Here is a 26,072-nt window from a genome sequence, read left to right as displayed (position 1 = left end):
GATACTGCTGAAAATTTAGTTGCTGATGAAGGAACCACGTGATATATATATTGCTGATAATTTACTTGCTGATGAAGGCAGTGTGACATTGGTGAAAATTAAGTCACTGATGAAGGCACCATTTGATATTGCTGAAATTTTAGTTGCTGATGAAGGCAGTGTGATATTGCTGAAATTTTAGCTGCTGATGAAGGCAGTGTGATATTGCTGAAATTTTAGTTGCTGATGAAGGCAGTGTGATATTGCTGAAATTTTAGCTGCTGATGAAGGCAGTGTGATCTTGCTGATAATTTAGTCGCTGATATTGCTGTCAACATTAGTCACTGATGAATGCAATGTGATCTTCCTGATAATTTATTCGCTGATGATGGCAGTGTGATATTGCTGAAAAATTAAGTCACTGATGAAGGCAATATGTGATATTGCTGACATTTTAGCTGCTGATGAAGGCAGTGTGATATTGCTGAAAATTTAGTTGCTGATGAAGGCAGTGTGATATTGCTGAAAATTTATTCGCTGATGAAGCTGCACCATGTGATATTGCTGAAAATTTAGTTGCTGATGAAGGCAGTGTGATATTGCTGAAAATTTAGTTGCTGATGAAGGCAGTGTGATATTGCTGAAAATTTATTCACTGATGAAGCTGCACCATGTGATATTGCTGAAAATTTAGTTGCTGATGAAGGCAGTGTGATATTGCTGAAAATTTAGTTGCTGATGAAGGCAGTGTGATATTGCTGAAAATTTATTCACTGATGAAGCTGCACCATGCGATACAGCTGAAAATTTAGTTGCTGATGAAGGCAGTGTAATATTGCTGACAATTTATTCAGTCATGATGGCACTTTGTGATATTGCTGGAAATGTCAAACACTTTAGATCTTTATGCTTTGAGCATGGGAAAAGTACTAATGACTATGATCCCAAGAATGTTTTACCTCAATTTATCAGAAACTGTATATCTAACAAATGTTAAAAAAGATGTACACTAAATGAAATAATCACAAGTTGTACGATGTACAATAGCTTGCATATTGATATATTAAAAGCTTATATATCATAACTTATATATCAATAGCTTGCATATCAATAACTTATATATCAATAGCTTTTAATTATCAATAACTTATATATCAATAGCTTGCATATCAATAACTTATATATCAATAGCTTGCATATCAATAGCTTGCATGTCAGTAACTTATATATCAATAGCTTATATATCAATAACATATATCAATAGCTTGCATATCAATAGCTTATATATCAATAACTTATATATCAATAGCTTGCATATCAATAGCTTGCATATCAATAACTTATATATCAATAGCTTGCATAATGTTTCAGCTTATAAGTAGAATTTAGCTGTATTTCTTCTAACCTTAGTTCATTGCATGTACAATCTGAAATTTCCCTGGTGCATTCATATTTGGAAGTATCCTTATAAAAAATGTGTTACATGGACCTGATTTATCATTCATTTCCATTACTTGGATACCTTCCCACCAATATTTACGAAATGTACCAGGTGGATTCATCTTAAGTTTGTATCCAAAAGTAGGTGAAGGTTGCTTACCTTTCCTGCACCATGAATGTATTTGTATGCATGGTTTTAGATCCTGAAATCAACAAACTGATAAAATGTGTCATTCTGGTTTTACATTATTTTTTTATTTTTTTCATTGTCTGGAAGTGGTAATGATAGAGACTGTTTGCTATCCATGTGTGCCAGAATGTACGTACTTTACTGAACATGTGAATCACCATCGTTGAAGCAAATTCCAGCTTTATTATGCTAAAGGCTGCACTGCTGATACCTTTGTTTCATTTTTTTAGCTCAACAAGTTGCCAGCACAGGAGAGACAGGAGTCGCCTGTATTACTGGACATGTTCTATGATCATGGGCAGATGTTAACCCATTCTCCAAGCAAAGAGATGTATACTAGTAGCCACCATGAATCCATTCTATCAGTCTTCCCTGACACAGACAGTGGGTTTGGGTATGTTTCTACATGCTGATGCGTTTAAAGAATCTTAGTTCAAGTTCCTAAATATGTAGGGCTGTAGGTCCCTCATGCATCTATCTCAGTTGGTAAAGCATCAGATGCATAATCCAAAGTTCACTGGTTCAATACCCACCCAAGCAGGCCAGGCCTGGGTTGGCGCAGCCTTGGTGTATCCATGAGAAAGGTTGGTAGCTCCCCTTCCCTCTGTATGATAAAGCCAATAATAGTTTAAAAGTGCCATTCAGACCAACAAAAACAAGCAAAAAACAAACTGTCCTTGACACATTCTTTTGAATACAACTGGTCCATAAATTTTTGATGGCTGAAACATTGGAATATTCTATGTTCATTATCTGAATAATTTATGCACATATTAACAAAAGAATTGGCTCCATCAATTTTTGTGAGACTTTTTGAAAACCTTTTTGCTTACAGATGAACAGTATTTTTACTCCAGGATGTGCAAATTGCATCTCCTGTGTTAATTTCATGAATTGCCCTTTAAAAACTAGTAGCATGTTATATCCACACACAGCCAATTTGCCATAATTGAAAACCTGTAACATTTATTAACAATTGACAAAGTCACCCGACCATGTAAGCACTTGACTTGATGATTCACCACAATCAAGCACTTACTACATGATTTTTGCAGCTTGGTCAATGAGATGCTTTTATTGATTATCTAGTCATTAAAAGCATTTTATCAGCTACACTTAATGAGTTTGTAAAATGGTGGATATGCCGTTTATGGTATTTGGTGTTAATGTTGGTGCCATTAGATGCAGTTTAGTAAATATATCAGTACCATTGTCATAACATTATAGCTATTGCTGTGCTGATAATAAACTTTCCAAGTTGTATCACTTATTCATTAAAAGTTATTTATTACATACACTTACTGACATTATGCTACACCTTGTTAAAGCTATGTTAAAAATCCAAATCACACACACACACACGTCTCCTTTGATAACGTCTGCATAATAAGGTTCATCACAAACATAAATCACAACCTTGGATCAGACTTAGTGGATAGCTTGCCTTTGAGCTAAGAAAGAACTGTTTTTTGTGGTGCATGTAATGATCATTGTCAATGTGACTGAAAAAAAAAATTGTTTTTTGTACAAAAATGTAAGTTCTTGACCTTGTACCTTCACCACACATTGTATATGACTTGCATGTTTGGAAAGAAAGAAGCCCACTTGGATCAGAAGTCTGTAGTCTCAGAAGTCAACCATGTCATATTTAATTAGTGCCTTCATTAAGGACTGTTAGACATGGGGTGGTCATATATACCTTTTTTCACTTTTGCCTTAGGTGGAGATGGAGTTGTATTGCTTTGCCATGGTACTGTATTAACAAGAAAGTTTACATGTCAGCACAAGTGGTTAATCATAGATATACAAACATTCACATTTCTCTGGAAATTAATTCTTTGCTTTGTTACATGTACATGCATCTGTTTCATGTAGCATTTAATATCCATGATTCTACCATACAGACTCTATAGGACTAGACCCCTGTTTTCATGCATAAAATATTAGGTTTATTCATGTCTTACATTGTTCATGTTGCACTAAAAATGCTGGTCTTATTATAAAAAATTTCAAAATTAATCCTGATCAAACTTCAGAAAAAAAATTTGTTAGCATGTTATTTGCAATAAATATTTATTCATTAAACAAAAATGACAGGCGAGAAGGATCAAAGTCAAAATCCAGAATGGATAAAAAAGGTGTTAATTATCTTTTCAGATGAACCAGTAGCAGTTTTGATTAAAGTTTGTGTCAATGTGGTCATGTAGATGCATTCTCTCATCTCAAATTAAATATTGTTTTTCTAAACTTTATAACTGATGTTGTTTAATCAAAAAGTAGATTCAGTTCTGGCAGTTGAATGCTCTGCACCTTAACTTTCATCAAGAAACTGCCAGACCAAAATTTTGATTGCTGTGGATTTTTGCAATGGTGGTCATGTTCAACTAAACTGGGTCCAGAAATGAGTATGCCGAGTCTAATCATTACAGTGTAGGGTAGTACAAATTTTGCATGGGATGTTGCTTGTAACTTACACAGCTGAAGAACCACTCAACATGTTCTGATGAAGTTTGGTATGAACATTGTTTTATACACTTGAATGTACTGTATTTTATCGATTTCATTTTGCCTACTTCATTTTGAACTGAACTATGCCCCTTGATAGGAGGGTTCTTCTCTTCACGTGCAGACTTGTGATGTTGCTTGTAATCAGCATAACTCGAGAATCATTCAACATATTCTGGTGTAATTTGATGTTGACATTGTTTCATAAACCTACCTATTTTTTATGGGGGGTTTGTCTCGGTAGTACTCCAAATTTGGACAGGGTCATAACCCTTGTCTATCAATTGTATCTTTACCATGTTTACTTGGTGTGTTGTTTGCATTGAGGAGTCCATGAGGGGAATTGGATTTTAGGCACTCCACATTGTCTGGCTCCATTTTCTTAACAAAAGATTCTGTTTGTAAGGCCATGTAGAGCAGACTGTAATGACCAGGGCCATTTGTGATGCACTGATTACTAAATAGCAGTAGTTTTTCCTGCCAATTCATTTTAAAATAATTGAATACTGTTGACTCTGATATCAAAAACTGCATTTATTACAGTGCAATTGCCCGTATTGGTCACCTCCTCTCAGTAATCACCTCACATATGCATGCAATGCCTTTTTTTGTTCACTGATATTTGATCTTCATTAAACAGTCACTTCCCTTATGGAGACAGGTATGTGTGGCTGGTAAAGACTGGTTGTACTGGATATATTTCTGATATAAGGTCCCACCAACTTTCAGGAAGAATTAAATCTTCACGTTCCTGTAATATTATTGACAGTGGATACATTTTCTCAGTATGTGCCTTAAGTTGATTTTTATTAGATGCAAAATATAAAAACTAATTCCTCTTTTAACAAAACTAAAACTTTTTGCCATTGCTTGACTACATTATAGCTAGCACAGTACAACCGTTGAGACCAATAACTTGATTTATTGCCCAAATAACTCTCAACCTTAAGATTTCATTGACAGATTTATTGCCCTCATAACTATAAACTTGAGGATTTTATTCCTTTCAAATCATATATGGTTATAACAGAGGTACTTCAGCCACCTAGAACTTTGGTAGAACCAAAAGATGAATATTTCATAGTGAGATTTTTAATCTGTCGCGACCTGTAAGAAATTTGTCCATATGTTATGTCTTGTAGGTTTTAACCTGGAAGTTGTTATTTGAGGTTAGCCTCAGCATATTTTGCAATTTAATAATTTTTTTATTTATATAAGTCGATAATTTCTTTTCAGTTAGGGTGGTGCAGGCAAATATATCTTTAGCTGTTACTATCTATACGTGCCTATAGTAGAGTCCAGCTTGAAAGTGTACAGAACCAGAGCTGCCATTGCATAATGTGCTGGCACATCTGGGTCTATGCAGTTTGTTAGAAGTATTCAGTAGAACAAAGAAACATACCCTGATCTGATGGTGCATCATGTGTGGGCAGATCATGGTCTATGTTGTTTGCACTTGGACCCAACTTACAAGCATGAACAAATGGGGTACTAGTTTATGTAAATTGCTTCCAATCCTTGAGGTTTTAGGTTTGTGAATATCAGTGGTTCAGCTGTACAAATGTTTTGATGTACAGTTTGGGGGGCACAAAGATGACATAGGGTATTGTATTTACCCATATGTAATGTAATGTCAACTGTACAAATTTCTTGATGTTCAGTTTGGGGCTCAGAGTTGTCATAGGGTACTTTATTTACGCGTGTGTAATGTGTAGCAAACTGTACAAATTTCTTGATGGATAGTTTTTGGCACAAAAATGGCATAGTGTCTACTGTATTTATTAGGAGTCCATGAATACAGTACAAAACAAACTGTACAAATTTCTTGATGTACAGTTTGTGGCATGAATATGGCACAGGGTACTGTATTTACCCATGTGTAATATATGCTAGCTGTACAAATTTCTTGATGTACAGTCTGTGGCATGAATATGGCACAGGGTACTGTATTTACCCATGTGTAATATATGCTGGCTGTACAAATTTCTTGATGTACAGTCTGTGGCATGAATATGGCACAGGGTACTGTATTTACCCATGTGTAATATATGCTGGCTGTACAAATTTCTTGATGTACAGTCTGTGGCATGAATATGGCACAGGGTACTGTATTTACCCATGTGTAATATATGCCAGTGGTACAAATTTCTTGATGTACAGTCTCATGTGGCAGAGAGATGAACAGAATATTGTGTTGCTAGATCATGGTCTGTTTTTGTTTGTGTTTGTGTGTTATACATGTTTAAATAGGGTACAGTATTACACTAAACTCATCATCATGTTAATCACAAGACCTATAAACATGGACTGCATTATCATCTTCACTTGCCAGGGTTCCATGTTAACTTACCTACACATTGGCAGATCAATCACATATTTCAGTGCTTTGTCCCAGCAACTTTTATTGGATTTTATGCATTGCCTCCCTTAGTATGTATTACCATCTAACCAATAGTGTGCAACAGTGGTGCATTGTACATTGGCTGAAAATGGTGGAAGTAATTTGCTTCAAAAGTGGCACTTTATAAATTTTATGAGAAAGCAGTAGGTGTAAGGTGAAGTTGTTTACATTTGCAACTTGCACAGTGGAGAAAATGTTATTAACATATTGGAACCATGGCTAGCGAAGATGCTGCCTAATGGGTGAATTCCATAACCATTCCCACCTTTTACATGGAATTGTCTTATGCTAAGATGCGTTACAGTGTGGGAGTACTATAGATATATTCTGTAGTCCATCGTTATTATGTGCTAGTTATGGTCCATGTTTTGTACTGAGGACTATTTTGTATAGTGAGGAAACAATTATAAACTGAATTAACATGTAGTGATAATCACATATGTAATGAACCACATTATAGCAGGAATGATTGTATTTTGTCATACAATATTTTTAAAAAATGATCTAAAGATATAATTTGGTTAACCAGATCAAATACAGTGGTTTAATTTGGTAATTGGGACTATATAATACTGCATTATATCTGGAATTAGATTATATTGAAGTGTGATATGATGAGGGATAACTGTACCATGTCATGGGGGTCCTTATAAATTGTTAGTTTGTCTTTGAAAATTGTTTTCCCCATTGTTTTTGAAGTTTTTCTTACTGAAAGCCAATAGCTGGTGAATTTTCTGTTGTTTATGCTTTTTTGTGCCACCTACCATATATACTTGCTTAAAAATTGAATGCATGCAACAATAAACAACAAAAACTTTGATATGCTGTCACATAATTTGCCTGCAGATAAGGGTCTGTTTTGTTTGTTTTTTCTGTTGATTACTCCTAACAAATTGCATAGACCCAGATCTGCTGGTGCATTATGTGATGGCAGATCTGGGTCTGTGCAGTTCGCAGTTGCAGTCAACTTATAATCAAGTATAATATTTCTGAGCATTGTTTATTTTGTTAACATTTTGCAGTTGTTAAAAACTTGAAGCAGAAACAGTGCCTTGTATGTCTTGTACCAAACTATTTTTATAAGATTAACAGCAATTCATGCCACCATGCATCAACAGTCTCTGTCTTGATTTGAATATGAATAATATCTGCCAGTGATATCTATCATTGATCATTATAAAAACTCTTTTTCCCCTCATAGTTGCTTTTAGACACATCTGATCTATCTGAGCAAAACAATTACGGTCTTTGGTGAAAAGAATCTTTTGTAAAATTACAGTCTGTTCTTAGATTTGTTGTTGTAGCCTGTAAATTGGTTCCCTACTGTACCTTACAGTTATTTTTTTCACTTATTAGTTTGATTGTGTTAAAGGAATGAGAGTCATGAAACCATTCTGTTCAGCCTTATTTACAAGAAAAACTGTGACATTTCTAAAGGGATTTTTTCCTCCTTTTGTTTTCGAAAGCTGGAAATGCTGTGGGACCAAAATATTTATTTGCATTGTGTGTTGTTTGTTTTTTGTTTTTTTCTTGAGGTTATAGGTCAAAGGATGGACTAAAACAAGTCATACCCACTTTTGCAGAAAGTGCATTTTGTTGGTACTTAATTTCATGGATTTGGGAAGGGGTTCTGTTGTCTTTGCAGATGAATTATAGTGGTCATACACCAAGACAAAAGTATTGTCATGGTGGTTCTTAATTTCATGGATTTGGATTAGAGGGTCATGTTGTCTCTGCAGTTGAATGGTCATACACTGAGACAATACAAGCCATGTCATGTTGGTACTTAATTTCATTGATTGGATTAGAGAGTCCTGATGTCCCTACCTGTAATTCATATTAGCTATACACAGAGACTAAACAAATCATGCCAAGGTCTGTAAAGAACATTAGTCTTAGTACATATGCCTGTACATTTTTTAATTAATTTCATGGATTGGATAAGAGAGTTTTGTTGTCTGTACAAATAATTCCTATTGGTTGTACACTGAGACTTACAAGTCATGAACAATTTATAAATGGCATTTTTGTTGATACATGTATTTTTTAAATTAATTTCATGTATTCAATAAGAAAGTTATGTAAGTCTCTACATATATTCAGAGTCTGTAAATGCATTTTTAAATTTGTGGTTTGTAGGAACCACCGAATCCACAAGAAGTAGTACTGTACAAATAAAAGAATTTCCAGTACTTAAGAGATTAATTAATTGAGTTAATGAAAATTGTAATGTAGAAATATTTACAGTATATCAGATTTTTTTCATCTGTCAGCTCCAGTATGAAGGCCAGAAGCAGATCTGGACAGCTGAATGGAGAAGACTTGTGCTGTTCACCTCTTGCCTTGTCAAGGTCAAGATCATTAAGTCGCCTTAACATGAACATTTCTCAGGAACTTTCCACACCTCCAGACAGCCCAAGGTATCGTCCCTTTGACATGTCCTTGAGGCATCTGAAAGACAATTTGGAGGACAGTGAAAACAGACGTGTGGTGCTAATGCATAAACTAAAGGAGGCCCAGGACACATTAGAGGTATTTATAGCAGCTAAATTTAGGTTCATCTAACCAAACCCAATCAATGTTTGAAAGGTCTGAGGGACATGTAGGCATCAATTTAGCCTCAGGTTTAACATTGGTTGATAGCACTGTGTTGTAAGTTTGAATCCTGTCTGGATCAGTACTGGTTGGAGGCAATATTGAGTCACTGGGAAAGGAGCTGAACTCTCATTGCATTGACACAATATAGTCATTAAGGTACTAATGTGCCATTAAACGGAAAGGTGATTCAGTCATGATGTTGACTTAAGGGTTTGTTATTTGCCTCTAATATTAAAGTCAGAGATCTTGCTGCTGCAAGTGAGATATTATATTGCATTGTACTCGCAAGTCAAGTCCTGCTACATAATAACATATACCCTGATATACTGCCAGATAATGCCCTGGCAGATCAGGGTCTGTGTTCATTGTTCTACTTATGGTTCCCAACAAATTCCATAGACCCAGATCTGCCGGTTTTAAAATAATAGTAAGGAATATCCATAACAACATGGGGCAGAAAAAATGAAAGGTCAAGGTCAGTGACGAAGAAGAAAAATGGTTTCTGCAGCAAAACATTAGTTTTACATCACAGATATGGTGAAACTGTGCATGGTTTCACATAAGGTAAGGAAAAAAAGCCTATTGATTTTGGCGTTGAAAAAGTGTCACGGTCATTCTCACTGAAAGAAAAAAAATGGTTTCTGTGCAAACATTTTTGTTATCATTTCTGGGTCAGTGTTTTAAATTGTGTTCTTGACCATAAATAAAAAAAACTTAATCAGTTACCTCACCTGAAAACTTCATTTATTAATGAACAGATGTGATGTCAATGGCAGTTCCTTATTTTCTCTTTTCTGCTTGACACAGATTGCAATATACATTTCACTGTTTTTGGTGGTACTGTGGTTAATGAGGCTCACTTTTGGAATATCAAGATTAAAAATAATAATACTAATAATAATAATAGTAATAATAATAATAATGCTTTATTTATAGAGGATGACTCATTAGTTAGTGACTGTTCTCCCTTGAGGCCCTCTTAAGAAGAGTATAACAATGCACATTATATGAAGGTAGAAATAATTACTGTGTGTTTTAACTTGTTTAATAGTAAAATACTAAATTCCATTATCTATTAAAAACACATACATGCTCATGATCTTAAATACTGTTATATTTGCAGCTGATTTTACATGTAGTGTAAGCTTCTTCCACAGAACTGTACCAGAGTATTGGAAGCTCTTTTTAATTGCTCTGTTCTCAGTTTTGATGTTAGAAAGTTTCCATGTGATATTGATCTCAACTGGTATTGTGTTGAAAAAGGCCTGAACAAGTCCTGAAGATACTCTGGTGCAGTTCCATGTAGACATTTATATAAAAGAACTGCCTTGTGAAAAAATCTATCGTGTCATATATTGTGAACCATTTGAGTTCTATAAACACTGCTTTTGGGGATGATCAATAGATTATGTTTATGATATGCGTTAATGACTTTACTATTACTGTTGCAGCAATTTTAAGAATTTGTGGACCAATACCATCCAGTCCTGGACCAGAGGATTTAATAATATACACCTTAATGTCAAACATGAAAGGCTTGTAGGTGTGTCCGTAGAAAATAGTTTATTATGGAATGACCATATTGATAAGCTTTGTAAAACACTGTCATCCAGAATTGCCCTTCTCAGCAGAATCAAAAAATATTTACCTATGGGAACTCAAAATCTATATTACAAGTCATATATTCTTCCAACAATGGATTATTGTTCAAATGTATGGGGAAACTGTGCTAAATCTGAGCTTGACAGGATTTATAAACTTCAGAAACGACCAGCACATGTAATTTTAGATGCATCTGTTGATCATCCCTCAAAAGCATTATTTACAGAACTCAAATGGTTCACAATATATGACATGACAGATTTTCACAAGGCAGTTCTTTTATATTAATGTCTACATGGAACTGCACCAGAGTATCTTTAGGACTTATTCAGGCCTTTTTCAACACAATATTAGTTGAGATCAATATCACATGGAAACCTTCTAGCACCAAAACCAAGAACAGAGCAATTTAAAAAGAGTTTTCAGTACTCTGGTACAGTTCTGTGGAATAAGCTTCCACTACATGTAAAATCTGCTGAAAATATTAGAGTATTTAAGAAGAGATGTCATGAGCATGCATGTGTTTCTAATAGATAATGGAATTTAGTATTTTAATACTAAACATTTTAAAATAAACAGTAAGTATTGCTTCATATAATGTGCATTGTTTTACTCTCCTTAAGAGGGCTTCAAGGGAGAATAGTCCTTAACTAATGAGTCACCCTCTATAAATAAAGCATTATTATTATTATTATTACTATTATTATTATTATTATTATTGAATAATTAAAAAAGTGTTAATTCAGTTTTAATTGCAGGAACAGCTCAGTAAAGGAAAATGATAAAGTCATCAACAAGTATATGACACATTAGGAAATCATTAGTGATTTCCAGCCCACTGTAAATGATTGTTCTTGCAGGCTTCTCTATTTTCTCTGATATTTAACTTTTTGCAAAGTGATCGTAAATCTATTATTTTATGGAAAGTTGGTGACAGGCACTGTTTCTTATACTTTTCTATGTAAGGATCCTTATATGGGGATATATATTCAGTTAGTTGTATGACTTATATTTTGTTTCATTGTGTTAGATTGCTCAACCCGTAACTATATAGAAATGCCAATTTTCCTAACAGATACCCCAGCATTTTGGCACCGATCATACTTTAGGTATAAATTATCTTCAAAATCTTGTCAAAGTTAAAATCAATTAACTTTTAAAGAGAGACGTTTGTAGCAGTGTTGGATACTAAGTCCCTCTAATTTCATCAGAAATCTGAGATTGGGAATCCAAATTTGTGTTATTCATATGACAGACTATAGTGTGACAGATGGGAATCCAAATTTGTGTTATTCGTATGACAGACTATAGTGTGACAGATTGGGAATCCAAATTTGTGTTATTCGTATGACAGACTTTAGTGTGACAGATTGGGAATCCAAATTTGTGTTATTCATGTGACAGACTATAGTGTGCCAGGTATGATATCTATATGTATATTAAACATGATATTCTTAGACATCGTAATTGTACATGCTGCCAGGCTGAGTACAGGTTTGTTATTGTTTATAAACTTCTTCATTATATACTTAAAGATTGAGGATGTAAGAATAATGATCAGATATTGTTTGGTGTGTGTAAACATTTGCCAGAAAGCTTGTGAAAGTGTTTTTGAACCCTCCAGCTCAAAACTGTTAGATTTTATTATAGCAAACAATTGTACATGACAAATTGTGTACCATCCAGATATAAAAATCTGTTTTCATTCTTTGATTATCTCAATTTTACACTTTTAACTGGTTTCAGTAAAACATTTGTATTCATATTTGCAGTTACAAAGTGATCGCCTTGGCAAGATTGAAGGAACAGCCAGAGGAAACACCTACCTAGTAGAGGATCTAAAGAATAAAGAAAAGGTGAGTTCAGAATCGATTTACTTGGAAATTTTTTGAAAACAAATCTCAATTAGAATTTTAATGTAAAAATATATAGAGATATAAAAAAAATTTTCTATAGATATAAATATTTCACAAGTGAAATGGAAACTTTGTATTGTCATGAGTGGCAAAGTCGTGAGTGACAAAGTCATGAGTGACAATGCAAAATGTTTCCACTTTGTGAGTGAAATATTTTTGTGTATCTACTATAAAATGTATATTTTCTTTTTATCATACATTTTTTAATAGCAAAAGATCTCAATTTGGATTTTCTCTGTTCTGTGCCACTGTGGTTAACAGTTGCATTACTACATTGATATACAATAATAGCAACATTTTACAAATTTATCTTGTACATAGCATGCTTCAGATTTTGTCAAAATAATGACTGTTCATTCAAAAATGTTAGAAGATTTCATGCATGGATTGATACTGTTGGGGAATGTTAAAGTAGAAACATCACAGACCAGTTGTATTTGAGCAACTTCAGAGCATAACATCTTTAAACAATCAATTTTAGTGATTGAGGGTTTTACTTGTAAGGATTTTCATTCATTATTTTGTTTATGTTTACATTCTAACTTAATTTTTTTTGCATGGCCTTTGGAAGATTGCAGTCTTGTTTGGTTGCAGATGCTGTATCCAGGGTTTTTTAACTTAATTTTTTTTTGCAATCAACACTAACCCAATGCTGGACTTATTCATCATTTTCAAACATGATTGTAATGAGAGTTAAAATTGCTACTTTAAAAAGTGTATTAATATATTGAATTGAAAGTTTTTTCCCCTAAAAGTGTGTACTATTTGTCATGAAGTATTACTGGTATACAGTACTGTATGGGTGACATGTAGAAATGGGTCCTACATATTCACGGACTGTTCCCATGATTCATGTAGAAAACTAGTTGTAAAGAACGTAAAACTTGAAGACTGCTCTTTTCTTTTGGGATTTTGTTTATAGGCATTTCTTTATGAGACCTCATTGAATGTATGAATGTACATTTGAGGGTCTAAAGTTGATACATTTAAGATTTGTACATTTTTCTTGTGGAAGGGATTGAGAAAAACAGAGAGAGACAGAGAGAGAGAGAGATGTAAATATAAGAAAAAAGTAGTTCCAAAATTGATATCCTCATTTTTTTATATCATTTCTTTTTCTCTCACTCATGTATTTCAATATCTCACTATCAAATATGTAATAAAATGGGATATCAAATTAGTCAAACTTTAAAAAAATTGTCTCAGAAAAAATTTATCATAACAACACAGAACGAAACATGACATTGCAGGTGCCATATCAGCTTGCTATTCTACTCAAGACACTGCTTATTTTGGCAGGAAAAGGACATCTGTGTTTAATTTACAGACCTTGCGTGACGTTTTTATTTTTGTCAGTAACAAAACCATGTTAACAACTGATAATGTACATGTACCAGAAAGTTCACCAAGAGAGAACAAGATATCTTATCCGTGTGAAACAGTCATCCATCTCATTTATTGTCACATGTTGGCTGCATCTTTTTAGCAGAATATGGTAAACATATTTTTAAATTACTAATGTTTAGGGAACATTTAAAAGAAAGGCACAAATAAAAAGAAAGACAAGTAGTTTTCTTTGGTCTCGGAATTTACTAGTAGCATAATTTACAGTGATACATGAGATATAGACTTGCTTGCATATTTCTCAGTTTTTTATATGTGATGTATTATTGTTATACACATCATAATGAGGAGGACAATTATTGATATATGTATGTTGATAAAATGCTGTCAATAGCCAGATATATCAGTGTATTTATAACCTGATTCAGTGTCTGCATTAAACGACCATCTTCCTCTGTGGATGCTTGCATTATTGCAATAGAAGTCTTATCAAGCACCAATGTAACTGTGTGTATTGATGTATTGCATATATCCTTGTATGCTAGTATTTATTAATAGGGTGATTGATTATTTTTTATGCTGGACAAATATATTTGATTTCTGGAACCAAAATACATGATTGATCAATTACAACAATCCCTCTATTCAGTAATGACAAAAAAATTACACCTTGGAATTTTTATTGAGTAGTTAAATTTTAGTCTCTTAGTATCAGTTTAATATGATACTTGCTAAGAAGGATTAGTAAATAGGTCACATCTATATTATTCATATTCAGTGTTTATCATTGCTGATGTCAACATTGACAAATGGCATAGGACAAACAAGTCAGTAATGTACAAGTTTCTTATGTAATTTATATAACAGTACATGCACCAGAGTGATTTTACAGTTTACGCTAACTATAATAGATAAAAACATGTTTCCAAAGGGTACAAGGTGTCAAGACAAACAATTATGGGAAACCTGCAATCCTACACTCAAGGTGCAACGCTAATACAGTCAGTTTTGTTTATGTGTGTATGTGTGATTGCATTTATAACTACAGAATTGTTCTGCAGTTTTCTTTGCAATTTTGGTACTATATCTTCAATCCTTCTGGAAAAGAAATATGATCATAAAATGATAAAGCATGACATTCATTTTGTCACACTGTATTAAAACACTTTTTATATCTACCCTCTAGGAGTACAGAAAGAAGATTGCCATGCTTGAGAAGTCAGAACAAGACAAAGAAATGTTGCAGATGGAAAATTTCAGACTCAGGGAAGAGATGCAGGACAGGTTAGTTAATACAAGATTAAGTCATGTATAAAGAGATGCAGGACAGGTTAGATATTTCTAAATTAGGTCACAGAGATGCAGAACAGATTAGTTAATGCTAAATTAGGTGACCTAGTTGTAGGGCAGGTTAGTTTATACTAAATTAGGTCAAGTATAAAGAAATGAAGGACAGTTTAAAACATGTCAGATCCGAAAAAGTGACATATCAATATGGCTTTGCAAACTTTAAAGAAGAGTGAGAGTAATGCCAATTATACTTGAAAAATTCCAGTTCAAGGTCATTCAGTGAAAGTTACACAAATAGATTAGTTGAAGTGAGTGCTGAATAAAAATAACTTTTCAGAGTATTTTGTGTTTGTATTATGGTTCTAACCCATTTGAAATTTGCCCTTTCTGACAAGCATTTCGACCAGATACAGAACCAGATTAGAAATAAAAATGTATCTTTTTCATACATGCAGTAATATTGGCATGTAAGGCTTAGATTACACTTTTTATGCCCAAATTATGTTCTTTTACTTTTTAAAAGAGCAATACTTAAACTTGTACCTCCTGGGGGGGATTTTTGGCATGTATGCATCCATGTATCTCAGTAGTTATGACTCGTTTGACTCATTTGTCTTTGTTCAAATCAGTGATCTTTTGCATGCGATACTATTGGTGAGTAACGCAAACCAGTTGTAATTGGCAAGGGTCTGAAGCACTGCTGAGTTAAGGGCATTAATGTTACAAACTTGCAAGTGTCATTCATGGCTGGAAGGAAATTGTGGATGACAACACAGATATTCATTAAATGGAGAAATTATATAAACCAACAAATATGTTTACAGGGGAGACAAATCATTATGTTCTTTTGTCACGGTTTTGAGAAAGCAGTCAGGCTGATGATGAAAGCGATGATTATTATGATGAGAATGTATGTTCTTAGCCACCTGGCAGTAATATGACAGACACTGATGCTTTTGTACCTGCATTATAGCTCTGTCTCTCTGTTCCTCTCTGGTCACATAAATGCAGAAAGAGACCTTTTTGTCCCATCTGCAAAAACCCCAGTAAACTGAAAACTTCTCACTCCCGACAAAAAAGGTATTTTCAGTTTTGAGGATTTCCGTTGTATAATGTACCTTGAATTTCCTTGAATGTCATGACCCTTAGCACTTTCATAAAGAAGGAGTGAAAGCCCAGTTCTAGTGGACTATTAAACATGAGGTGGACATATACTGTGCTGTTCACATTAGTCTTGTTAATTTCTTTTTCTTCAGGATTAGCAAATTAGATTTCCAGTTGAGATCCCTGTCAGCACAACATCAAGTGGCAGAGAATGAGAACACAAAGAGGAGCAGTCTGTTGGAGCATACAACAAAAACACTGGCTTTACTGGAGGCAGAAAATGCAAAGTTACAAAAGGTAATTTTCATGAAGTGAACATAAGTAAGTTCCCATTTCTCTTTGATTTCTTTTAATTTATTAACTGACCTATTTGTAAAAAGTGTTAATTGTCCCGCATATGTGATATGAAGAAGACACTCTAAGAACCACGCAGACTTATTTATATGCAGCTGTCAGGTCTTAGGAAAATGTTTCCCAGTTAAGCACTTGTCCTTGCAATGGGTGAGTTGCAGAGTTACTCATCCTTATCCTCATTATATTTAACACAGTGCATTTCTCCACTACACCTTATGCTTTTGTCAATAATCCACATCAAATCTTGTTATTAAAATGGGTTGATACCATGTAAATATTATGTTCTAGTATGTGGCTGCTTAGATCAGCATATATAATAAGACAATGTTTGTAACTCAAGAAATTGTTGTTTTGTAGATGCACATATATCCCATGATTTCTTAGTTTGCATTCACAGTGAAACTTTTCAGTAATCTGGATGTCTTTTCAATGAGCTATCACACATCTTTATGAGTTAGACATGAGAGAAGTTAAGAGATAGAGAATGTCAAAATGTTATAATTCTTGTCTGATCAGACATTGTTATGTATACCCCAGACCACCAGTATTTTCAAGACTGCAGCTTTATTAATACATTTTGTTATGTATATTTAATTTATTTTTTAAAATATTCTTTTAATTTTTTATTTTTTATTTCATTGCATGATATCATAATATAACATTGTATGTTGGACTTGACCTTGTCCAAAATTGAGTTAATTTCTGTTTGACCTAAAGTTTTTACATTTTTTACTTTGTGTTAAGAATTAATATATGGCTAAATTATTCTGTATTTATATGGGTTTAAAATCAGTATTATTATTAACACAAGTAAATTTGTTTATTTGGGTCTAGGTCTAGGTTTTGGAATTTCCTTAGTGAATTTTACACAGTCAGAGGTTATGGTTTTTATTTTGTAAAACATCAGGATCATTCTGGAAGGTTATTTTCAATTAGGTAACGTGTTATTTTTAGAAAATGCTAATTGTGAACTGAGGTCAATTAGAGAACTATATAATCTTGTAACTGAGAGGATTTTTTCAGTCATGCTTTAAGATCTAGCACTTTTAAGTTGTATTATATGTTGTGTCCAGTATTTCATTTTTGGGCTGGACAATTTTACCTCTTCAAATTATTGAATTCAAGTGATTGTTTTCTCTGGAAATACAAAGTGCTCTGTTAAAATTCAGTGGAATTTATAGTGAATTCAGACCAGGAATTATATTACTGTGATTCAACAAAAGACTGTTGACACTTGAACATTTTACAAGCTACCACAAACACATCATCGCCCTTAGTTTTTGTATTTAATCTGGACTTGTACTCAATTTTATTCAGGACTTTAAATTATTAGGACTTGTGTTTGTAGTGCTTGAATTATTTGGGGATTTAATTTGCGATATCGTAAATTGTTTTTTCTCCTTTTCACTTTGTATTCTAGGGAAATAAAATAAAATTGGAATTTTATAAAGCTTGTTGTCTTTCACTCTTTTCTGTTACTTTTTATTTTAAGAGCATAGACTCATAGCAATTGTCAAACCAAAGTAAAGATGCCTTCAGATATATGTATAAGCATGTAATTACTTGTTAAAAGACAAAATATCAGCAGTATGCATTTAATATAAGAATTGCAGCCATTTCAGCGTTCATGCTGAAAGAGCTATTTTAGCCAAACTTCTTTTCTAGACAGTTACACATGGGCAAAATAATAAAGAAAATTGCTGATTGTCCAAACCAATTGGAAAATTTTGAGGTCATTACCCAATCTAGATTTGACCACTCAGCTGCTGTCTCAACATTATTTGTTTTATAGATGGACTACAATGATATGTATTGTGTAAAAATTTCTGGGAATCGGCTAAGATAGTTAAAATATTCCTTTCAAATATAAGTTTGGCAACATTTTTCATGGTAAAAGTAATTACATACTCATATAAATATGTGCTGGCATCTTCCTTTAGCATGACAATATACCAATAAAGCTTTAGTCTTCAGTTTTGAAAATACCTGGGGCAACTGTAGCATTCCATGACCAGACGAAAAATCAGCAATAGGACATCCTTCATTTCATAACTTCTCAGAGGTCTGACTCGTAACAATGTGTGATAGCTCATTGAAACGGAATATTTCTTTTCATCAAAATGATGCCTTCATTACTGAAGCATGTCACTGTAAACGCAAATACCATTAAGAAACCGAGGGCAAAGTGTGAAAATGCAATATAATTTGTTCAAAAAACATTTACCCATTTTAGTGTCAAGATTACATCAGGTAAATGTTCAAAAGAAAATGAAGTAGTTTCCTTTACAACGTGTTACAGAATGCAGGCAAATCTCACAAAGGTTATCTATTATTAATGCACAGTAAATACTGTTTAACTAAAATTGATGCTGTTTAGAGGTAGAAAATGAATTCATCTTTGTTCTCAGTGAAATTCTGCATCTACTCGATCCAGGCATGAGTGCATATGAAAGTTTTTACCCAGTCAAGATGAGAGGACTCATGGTTTTCCTGTGCCTTGAGCAGTACTTTGATATGGAAGTTGAATATGAATCTGGATGTAAAATTAAAGGAAGAGATTCATATATGCTTATTCTTACAGTGCAGGTATCCTTCAAAAAGAAATGTCTTTTAACACAGATTTTTTTCTGTGACGTATAAATCCTCATTTATTCATTCTTAATTTGTGTAATTCAGAAAAGAAACAAAAGTATTGGATTCATTGTTGTGCAGCTGAATGTTTTACAGAGAAGATTTTACTATTCCATATATCCACAAACCGATATTCAAATCTGCAGAAAGCATTATTTATCTATCACCATGGTAACTCTCTTCTTTAGGACAAGGATACTTTACGAAATGAGATTCTGGTGGCCAAAGAAGCTCTGGAAATGGCCCGGCTAAAGTTCACACCAATAGATGATGAGAATAAAAACCTCCGAAATGAAGTCACAAGATTACGGGAGGTAAGAGTTGATCCATAACACATGATCTGCTTTCATAGATTTATGTTATAAATGTGGTTTAGGCATACTGGTCATTTTCCTGAATTTCATTGTCTCTACAAGCCATGAATTTTAAGGTGCAAATCAGGAAAACATATACCCTTTAAAATAAAATCATTAACAGTAAATTAATTTTATGAGATATAATCTTGTAGTGTCGGTAGCATGTTGTAGATCAAAAATCATTACCATTATTTGCATATGTAGACAGTGGTTCATGTTTGATTTCTGGAAACAAATCTTAGTTCAAAGCTTTGATCCAGTTTCCAAGAGTCCTCTTGTCATGATTCAATGTATTGGAGATGCAGCTCTTCAATTTTTAAAAAAAAAATAGGGGTGTTGCATGCAGTTCAGACAATCGCTTGTGTTCGATGTTGACCAGAACAGTTTAAATTTAATGGGGTTTGAAGCCATTAAAAAAGTGCCTTCCAACTTCTACAATATAAATTTAATTCTGGAATATCCCAGAATTTTGTGGTATGCAGCATGCACAATAGTCAATGGTAATATCTATAAATGTTTGTTTTTTCAGAATTGTTTAAATGATGTTTATATTTTTATTAAGTACAGTTGATATTCTCTGACATCTAATTTCATTTTCATTTGATATGACTTGCTTTTGTTTATGTTTAAGACTGACTAGCTGTCAGAATGCTGCCAGAATTAACATACGAATGACAATTTGTGTATTTCTTAATTATTTCCTGCACAAAATTGGCATGCAAATAGTTTGGTTATTAATAATAACCAGATATTGCTTTAGTGTTTTGTGAAGAATTAAAAATGTTCAGAGCATCAGTGACCAAAGCTGTTTTTTGTATGTATCAGGTGTAGGAAAGCTTCCTTTTTTTATTTATAGTTGAGTAAAAGTATTTCTTACATTCATCATTGACCTTAAAAGGCATAATTTTATACAAGTTTTATAAGAGAGGGGGAGAGATAGTCCAGTAACTGTAAATCTTGAGGAGTGTGAGTCATTTGTTCAAAATGTATAACTCAGTTTATCACATAGTTGGTATACTTTGCCTACAGTGTGTGCAGTTCCATATTTTTTATATTATACATGTGAACATATCACTTTATGTTATTCTGATTGGTCCAAATAAGACCATGAAATTATTGTGCAGTATTGTCTTTACTGATTCACTGTGATTGTGGGGAAAACTTGTTTAACCCTGCCTTCTGGAACGTTTTGTTTTCATTGAACATTTTTGGCCACCATTTATGTTACGTCACTGACTAAGAATGTTAATTCATATAATGTTTAGATGATGAGTGGACTGGTTTCTCATTTGATGTCAGAATCAGTCTTCAGAATAAGGGAAAGAAAAGACATTAGTTGCAAGTACGATTACTCCAAAATTATATTTCTTTGTGTGCATCCCACCATCATGATTTTATCATCAGCTTCATCAGCGTGAAGTGACCAATTAAAAGTCAACAGTATTCCATATTACAAAATGTAGGGTATCTATCCCTTTTGATTCTGTGTATTCGCCAGTCAGTATAATCATGCCATATTTATGAATTCAGTTTCATAAAGTTGTTGGAAATTAAGGATGCTCCATCATGAAAATCATGATTTTTGTCATAGTGATTTCTCTTTTTGTAGGATGTAGTTTTTATTGCCAAACCATTTCACTTGAAATAAACATGGTCAGATGGCACTGATTTCCAAATTGATATTTTCAGATTTTTCTTTATGTCTGGCAGCAAGCATAAGCATTGAAATGAAGTTCACAATTTTTATTAATATTATAATAACTTAGTAAACAGGAAAATCAACAAGCTTCAATGTGTGGAATACTTCATATATTGCAAAGCTGCTTTTGATGCGCGTCAATAAGGAGTCCATATATAACAAGAATTTTTGCACTCATAAATTGGCACACATATGCATACATGAGTCAGGGAATATCAGGATTTTTTTGTGCGAAGGGGCTGCTTACTCATAGACAAAGAGAGTTTTGTACCACAGTTGAGGCCAGCAACCAGTCTATTCATTTATGAATAACATGAAAGAATAAGAAGAAGAATATTTCTGTATTTAACAAGGGTGGCTAAATTAGAGTACAAAATCTGCATGCATGTATTTTACTAACAAAACATGCTTTGTAAAGTTACATCATTAAACAGAGGAACAATCAACAGATATGATGGTCCTTCAGTTTGTGTCCTCCCACCCCATGCAAGTACACATTGTAAGATCAACAGTCATATATGGCATCAGAATATAGCAATACTAGGATAGATGCTAACGATAGACTTCTTAAAGTAATTGCTGCAAATTGTTCTTGGTATGGCCATTAATATAGCTTCTCTCGCTCACACACACAAACACACACACATGAACAGACATGAATGTTAAATCTGTGCAAATCAGATTTTGGAAATAGTGGCATGATAAATAAGAAATGAGTTAGCAGCATTATTGACATAGCAACCAGTTGAAATTGCAGTATTTTAATACAAAAAGCTTTCAGGTTAATTTTGGAGTGGCTAATTGAAACCTTTGTATACATAAGTTTCAGTTATGTTTTTTTAGAAAGTAACACAAGAAAGAAGGAGAGAAATAAAGAAATAGTTCAACAGGAATAAGCAAGCACTAGAGGTAACAATAAAAGGAAAGTTAAATGAAAAGTTTCTAGTTAGCATTGAACCAAATGCCCTAACATTTACCAAGAAAGTTCACAACCTTCTCACCTGTACATGACTGCAACTTTGTTGCTAAGTGGGTAGGCACAGTACATATACTCTCTATAGATAACATGTGGCCATGTGACGGTCATTAAGGTAAAAGTAATATGTTCAAAATATTTATTTTGCCTTTTCATTACAAGAATGAGATTATAAATATCATTGCACTAAAAAACGACTACAATTGATAATTGTATGATATAATCCCCATCTTTAATAAATATTTATTTGAGAACTGTTGCAGTCAGTTTTGTTTGTTCAGGTTATAAACTACTGTAGATCAGGATAGATAAAACTCTTTGTTGCAGAGGATACTTGGAAGGTTTGTATCAAAATAATTTATCAAATGTAAACAAATTAATAATAACGCTAACAGATATTGCATATTAACTGGGTTCAGTGATGTTGTCATGTTTTTGTGGCTTGTATGGTTGTATTCACATATTTATCGTATGCCTATTATATTTATCAGAGTTTGAGAATTGATAGAAGTTAGAATATTGTGTGTAAAACCAATTATAATAAATGCAATTTAAAAATGATTAAGATAATGAAAATATACATGGTCATTTATTTTTCTTATTTGTTATTTTCAGACCCATTTAGTCAAATATAACATTATTGGCTGCTTGTTTTATTGTTCTTGAGGGTGGCTTTCCTTTATGTACCTCCTCATTAATTAGCTGATCCCAAGCTTTTGATTGATTATGATTCACATTATGTGAAGCAGATCTGGGTCAGTATGCAGTTTTCAGATGGGCATGATTTATATGCTAGTACATAATTATGATAACCATTACATAGTGTTTAATTATATAATGTGTATATATGCTGCAATGGACATAATAGTAATTATGGCATAATGGTAACAAATAGTATTATAAACACTTTAATTTATTGCTAAAATAGGCCCATATTCAACCTTGGCCTTTGAAATGTTCTGGTGATCCCTTCTTAAGTTTACACAAATTGATATTCTATTTGAGCAAAGAAAATTCTATTTGTGTCAGTGATGGAATTTTGTCAAACAAATTTTCATGGGTAATATAATGAAAAATTTATTGTTTTAGGACAATGAGAAACTAACACAGAAGATTCATGAGTGTGGTGGTCAGCTGACAGAGTTACGGTCCTTGACGCAGACAATGAGAGGAGAAAATGAAAGACTAGCTGACTCTTGGAAGTCCCTAACAGAAGTATGCAATTTATGACAGTCCAATTAAAGAGTGTTTGATTGTGTGGTAATATATATAGTAAATTGCAACTTTCTATATTGTCTGTAATTATACCCCAACTTTATAGAGACAGATGTACATAGAAATCCATGTATCCATCCATACATTCTTTTATCCTTCACCAGATCTTGTGAATTCAACTGGTCTTTCAGTTTTGAGCTCTACTGGTCATACACCAGAAGAGCTTATGGGTTGTTGTTGTTGTGGGGTTTAATGCCATTTTTCGGCACATGATAAGCTATGCATGGTGCCAGTACTGATGGTGGAGGAAGAACCCGGGAAGAACCACCGATCCATGAGAAGCTACTGCCAAGCTTTCTCACATACCCACATTGGCCGAATCTAGACTCGAACCCACGCAGACAGAGGTGAGATGGCAGTGATCTGTAACGGAGAGCGCTTTAGGCCACTCGGCCACTCGGGGCCCCCTAGAGCTTATGGGATGGCCTGTTGTCTGTTCATCTGTCTGTTAGGTTGAGTTTGTTACTTATGTTAATTGCAACTTCTCTTAACTACTTGAAGGAATGCCATGAAAATTCACACACATATTCATATCAAGGTCTAGTTGCATGGTGCTAAATGAAAATGATATTGCTCAGATATCCAATATGCTTCTCATGGCAGCTGTCTTGAAAATCTTGTCACTATTTGTTCTGAATGGATGGTCATGTCAGCATGTAGATTTCACTAAAAGCCATTTAAGATCGAGATGTGGAAATTGTACTTGACAGTCATAAAGAACATTTTTCAAACTTGTTCCAGCTGGCTAAGCATGCCCTTTCAGACATCAGAGTGTGAAAGGAGTTCATTCACATATAAGGAACCGATTAAGCTCAGAAACAGTCGGCATTCTGATGCTTATATGGTTAGAGGCAACATTTTTTCAGACTTCTGATTTCATTAGGGTCTTGCAGAGTGGAGCAGAAAGAAAGAGATGGATATTAAAGTGTAATGTAAATATTGAACTATGTCTGTTTCCTCCTTCCTCATTTTTTCTACTCCCTCCTTATTTTTGTGATAAGGGTTGAAATAAGTGGGTAAATCCCCCCTCATGATAATATCCCTGGAGCATCTCCGTAGCACAGGTCAGTTTAGTATCATCATTGCAAGATTCCTGCGCTGCACAAGTTTTGGCTACATCCAAAAAGAGAATGAAGGACTCTGCACATGGCCTTCATACATCTGAGTGTCAGATATACATCTATGAGTGTGTAAAATCTGATTTAAATTTTTGGGAGCCCACAATAGTGTGAAGCAGGACATATCAGTTACTTTTCTGTCAGTGGCATGATCAACAGCTTATTAAATGTTTGACCAAAGTTTTTTATTTGCATGTATTTCCTAAAGCCCGTGATTTCCATTGTAATTGGCTTGAATCATTTCAAAGCTAAGAAAATTCATTCTATTACATTTTCTCTTGCCCCCTTTTACCTTAATGTCAAGGTCTCATTCATAAAAGATTGCATTATTGAAGTCCATACAGTTATTGATTACATAATCTTTAACAAATTGGTCATGTGAGAAGAAAAACCCTTTGAGGTTTTAAGATGTTGCAAGAGTCCCTTTCTAAACATGCTGTGCTTCAGGGTTACCTATGATCTGCAGAGGGCTATTACCAGGTAATTACTTCCACCATCATCTGCAGAAGACGAAAGATGGAATCTCATGTTTAGTTCACATTGTTAAAATCAGTTCCAAAATTAATGGCTGTATACTATGAACTTACCCCTTTTCATGAGGTACTAACTTTCATGGTTTTGTAGCTGTATGCCTTGAATGTACCCCTTTTCATGAGGTACTGATTTTCATGGTTTTTGTGGTTGTTGCTTGTAAAAGTCATGAATTTAAAGATCTAATGAACAGTTATTCTTCTGCTGGAGAAAGTAATAACACTTCTTCCAATCCACCAATATAAGTAAGGCAAAAGTATTGATTGCAAACCAAGGAAATCAATGCCAATGAAGACAGGTGAATTTACAATGAATTATTGTTCACCGGGTCATGCTTTGCTAAAATTTTGGTTATTTCAGAATTTTTTTTAAATTCATTTTTCAGGAGAAGAGGAGGTTTGCTAAGCAGCTTGAAAGCAAACAAGAGGGTGTGGAAGAGATGAAATCCCGGCTGTCTGTTTTAACTACAGAGAGGGATCGGCTTTTTCAAGAAAAAATGGACCTCATCAACAAGCTTCAGCAGATGTCTGTTGATAAAGAGCAGGTGGAAAAGGTAAAGGCAGAAAGTCTGATGCTGATCGCATAAAGCTAGTGTGAGTTGCATGATGGATTGACTCACCAATATTGATATTTCCCTGTAATGTACATCACTCCCTCATTATAACACTGTCCATGGGAGTAATGGATTATAATGCCTTATAGTGAGATTGCCTTATAATGAAGTACATGATACAAAGTTTCCTTTATAATGCTGTCCATGGAA

At 33.8% G+C, this 26,072-nt stretch overlaps 1 protein-coding gene across 21 annotated transcripts in view; it reads left to right on the top strand.

Annotated features, from left to right (window-relative positions):
* Positions 1–26,072, top strand: part of LOC149801452 (uncharacterized) — a 227,224-nt gene that overhangs the window by 37,749 nt on the left and 163,403 nt on the right. For all 21 annotated transcript variants that reach the window (XM_089955585.1, XM_089955600.1, XM_089955607.1 and 18 more), the window contains exons 2-9: positions 1,840–2,003; positions 8,789–9,047; positions 12,488–12,571; positions 15,162–15,259; positions 16,522–16,666; positions 19,543–19,668; positions 23,475–23,600; positions 25,695–25,862. In XM_089955585.1, coding sequence (XP_089811711.1) covers positions 1,840–2,003; positions 8,789–9,047; positions 12,488–12,571; positions 15,162–15,259; positions 16,522–16,666; positions 19,543–19,668; positions 23,475–23,600; positions 25,695–25,862 — 1,170 coding nt within the window. The remainder of the gene's footprint in view (positions 1–1,839; positions 2,004–8,788; positions 9,048–12,487; positions 12,572–15,161; positions 15,260–16,521; positions 16,667–19,542; positions 19,669–23,474; positions 23,601–25,694; positions 25,863–26,072) is intronic.

Source organism: Sinohyriopsis cumingii, chromosome 4 (assembly GCF_028554795.1).
Source record: "Sinohyriopsis cumingii isolate HCF-2022 chromosome 4, ASM2855479v2, whole genome shotgun sequence".
Taxonomy (NCBI): domain Eukaryota; kingdom Metazoa; phylum Mollusca; class Bivalvia; order Unionida; family Unionidae; genus Sinohyriopsis; species Sinohyriopsis cumingii.
This window is presented reverse-complemented; position numbering and strand designations above follow the sequence as displayed.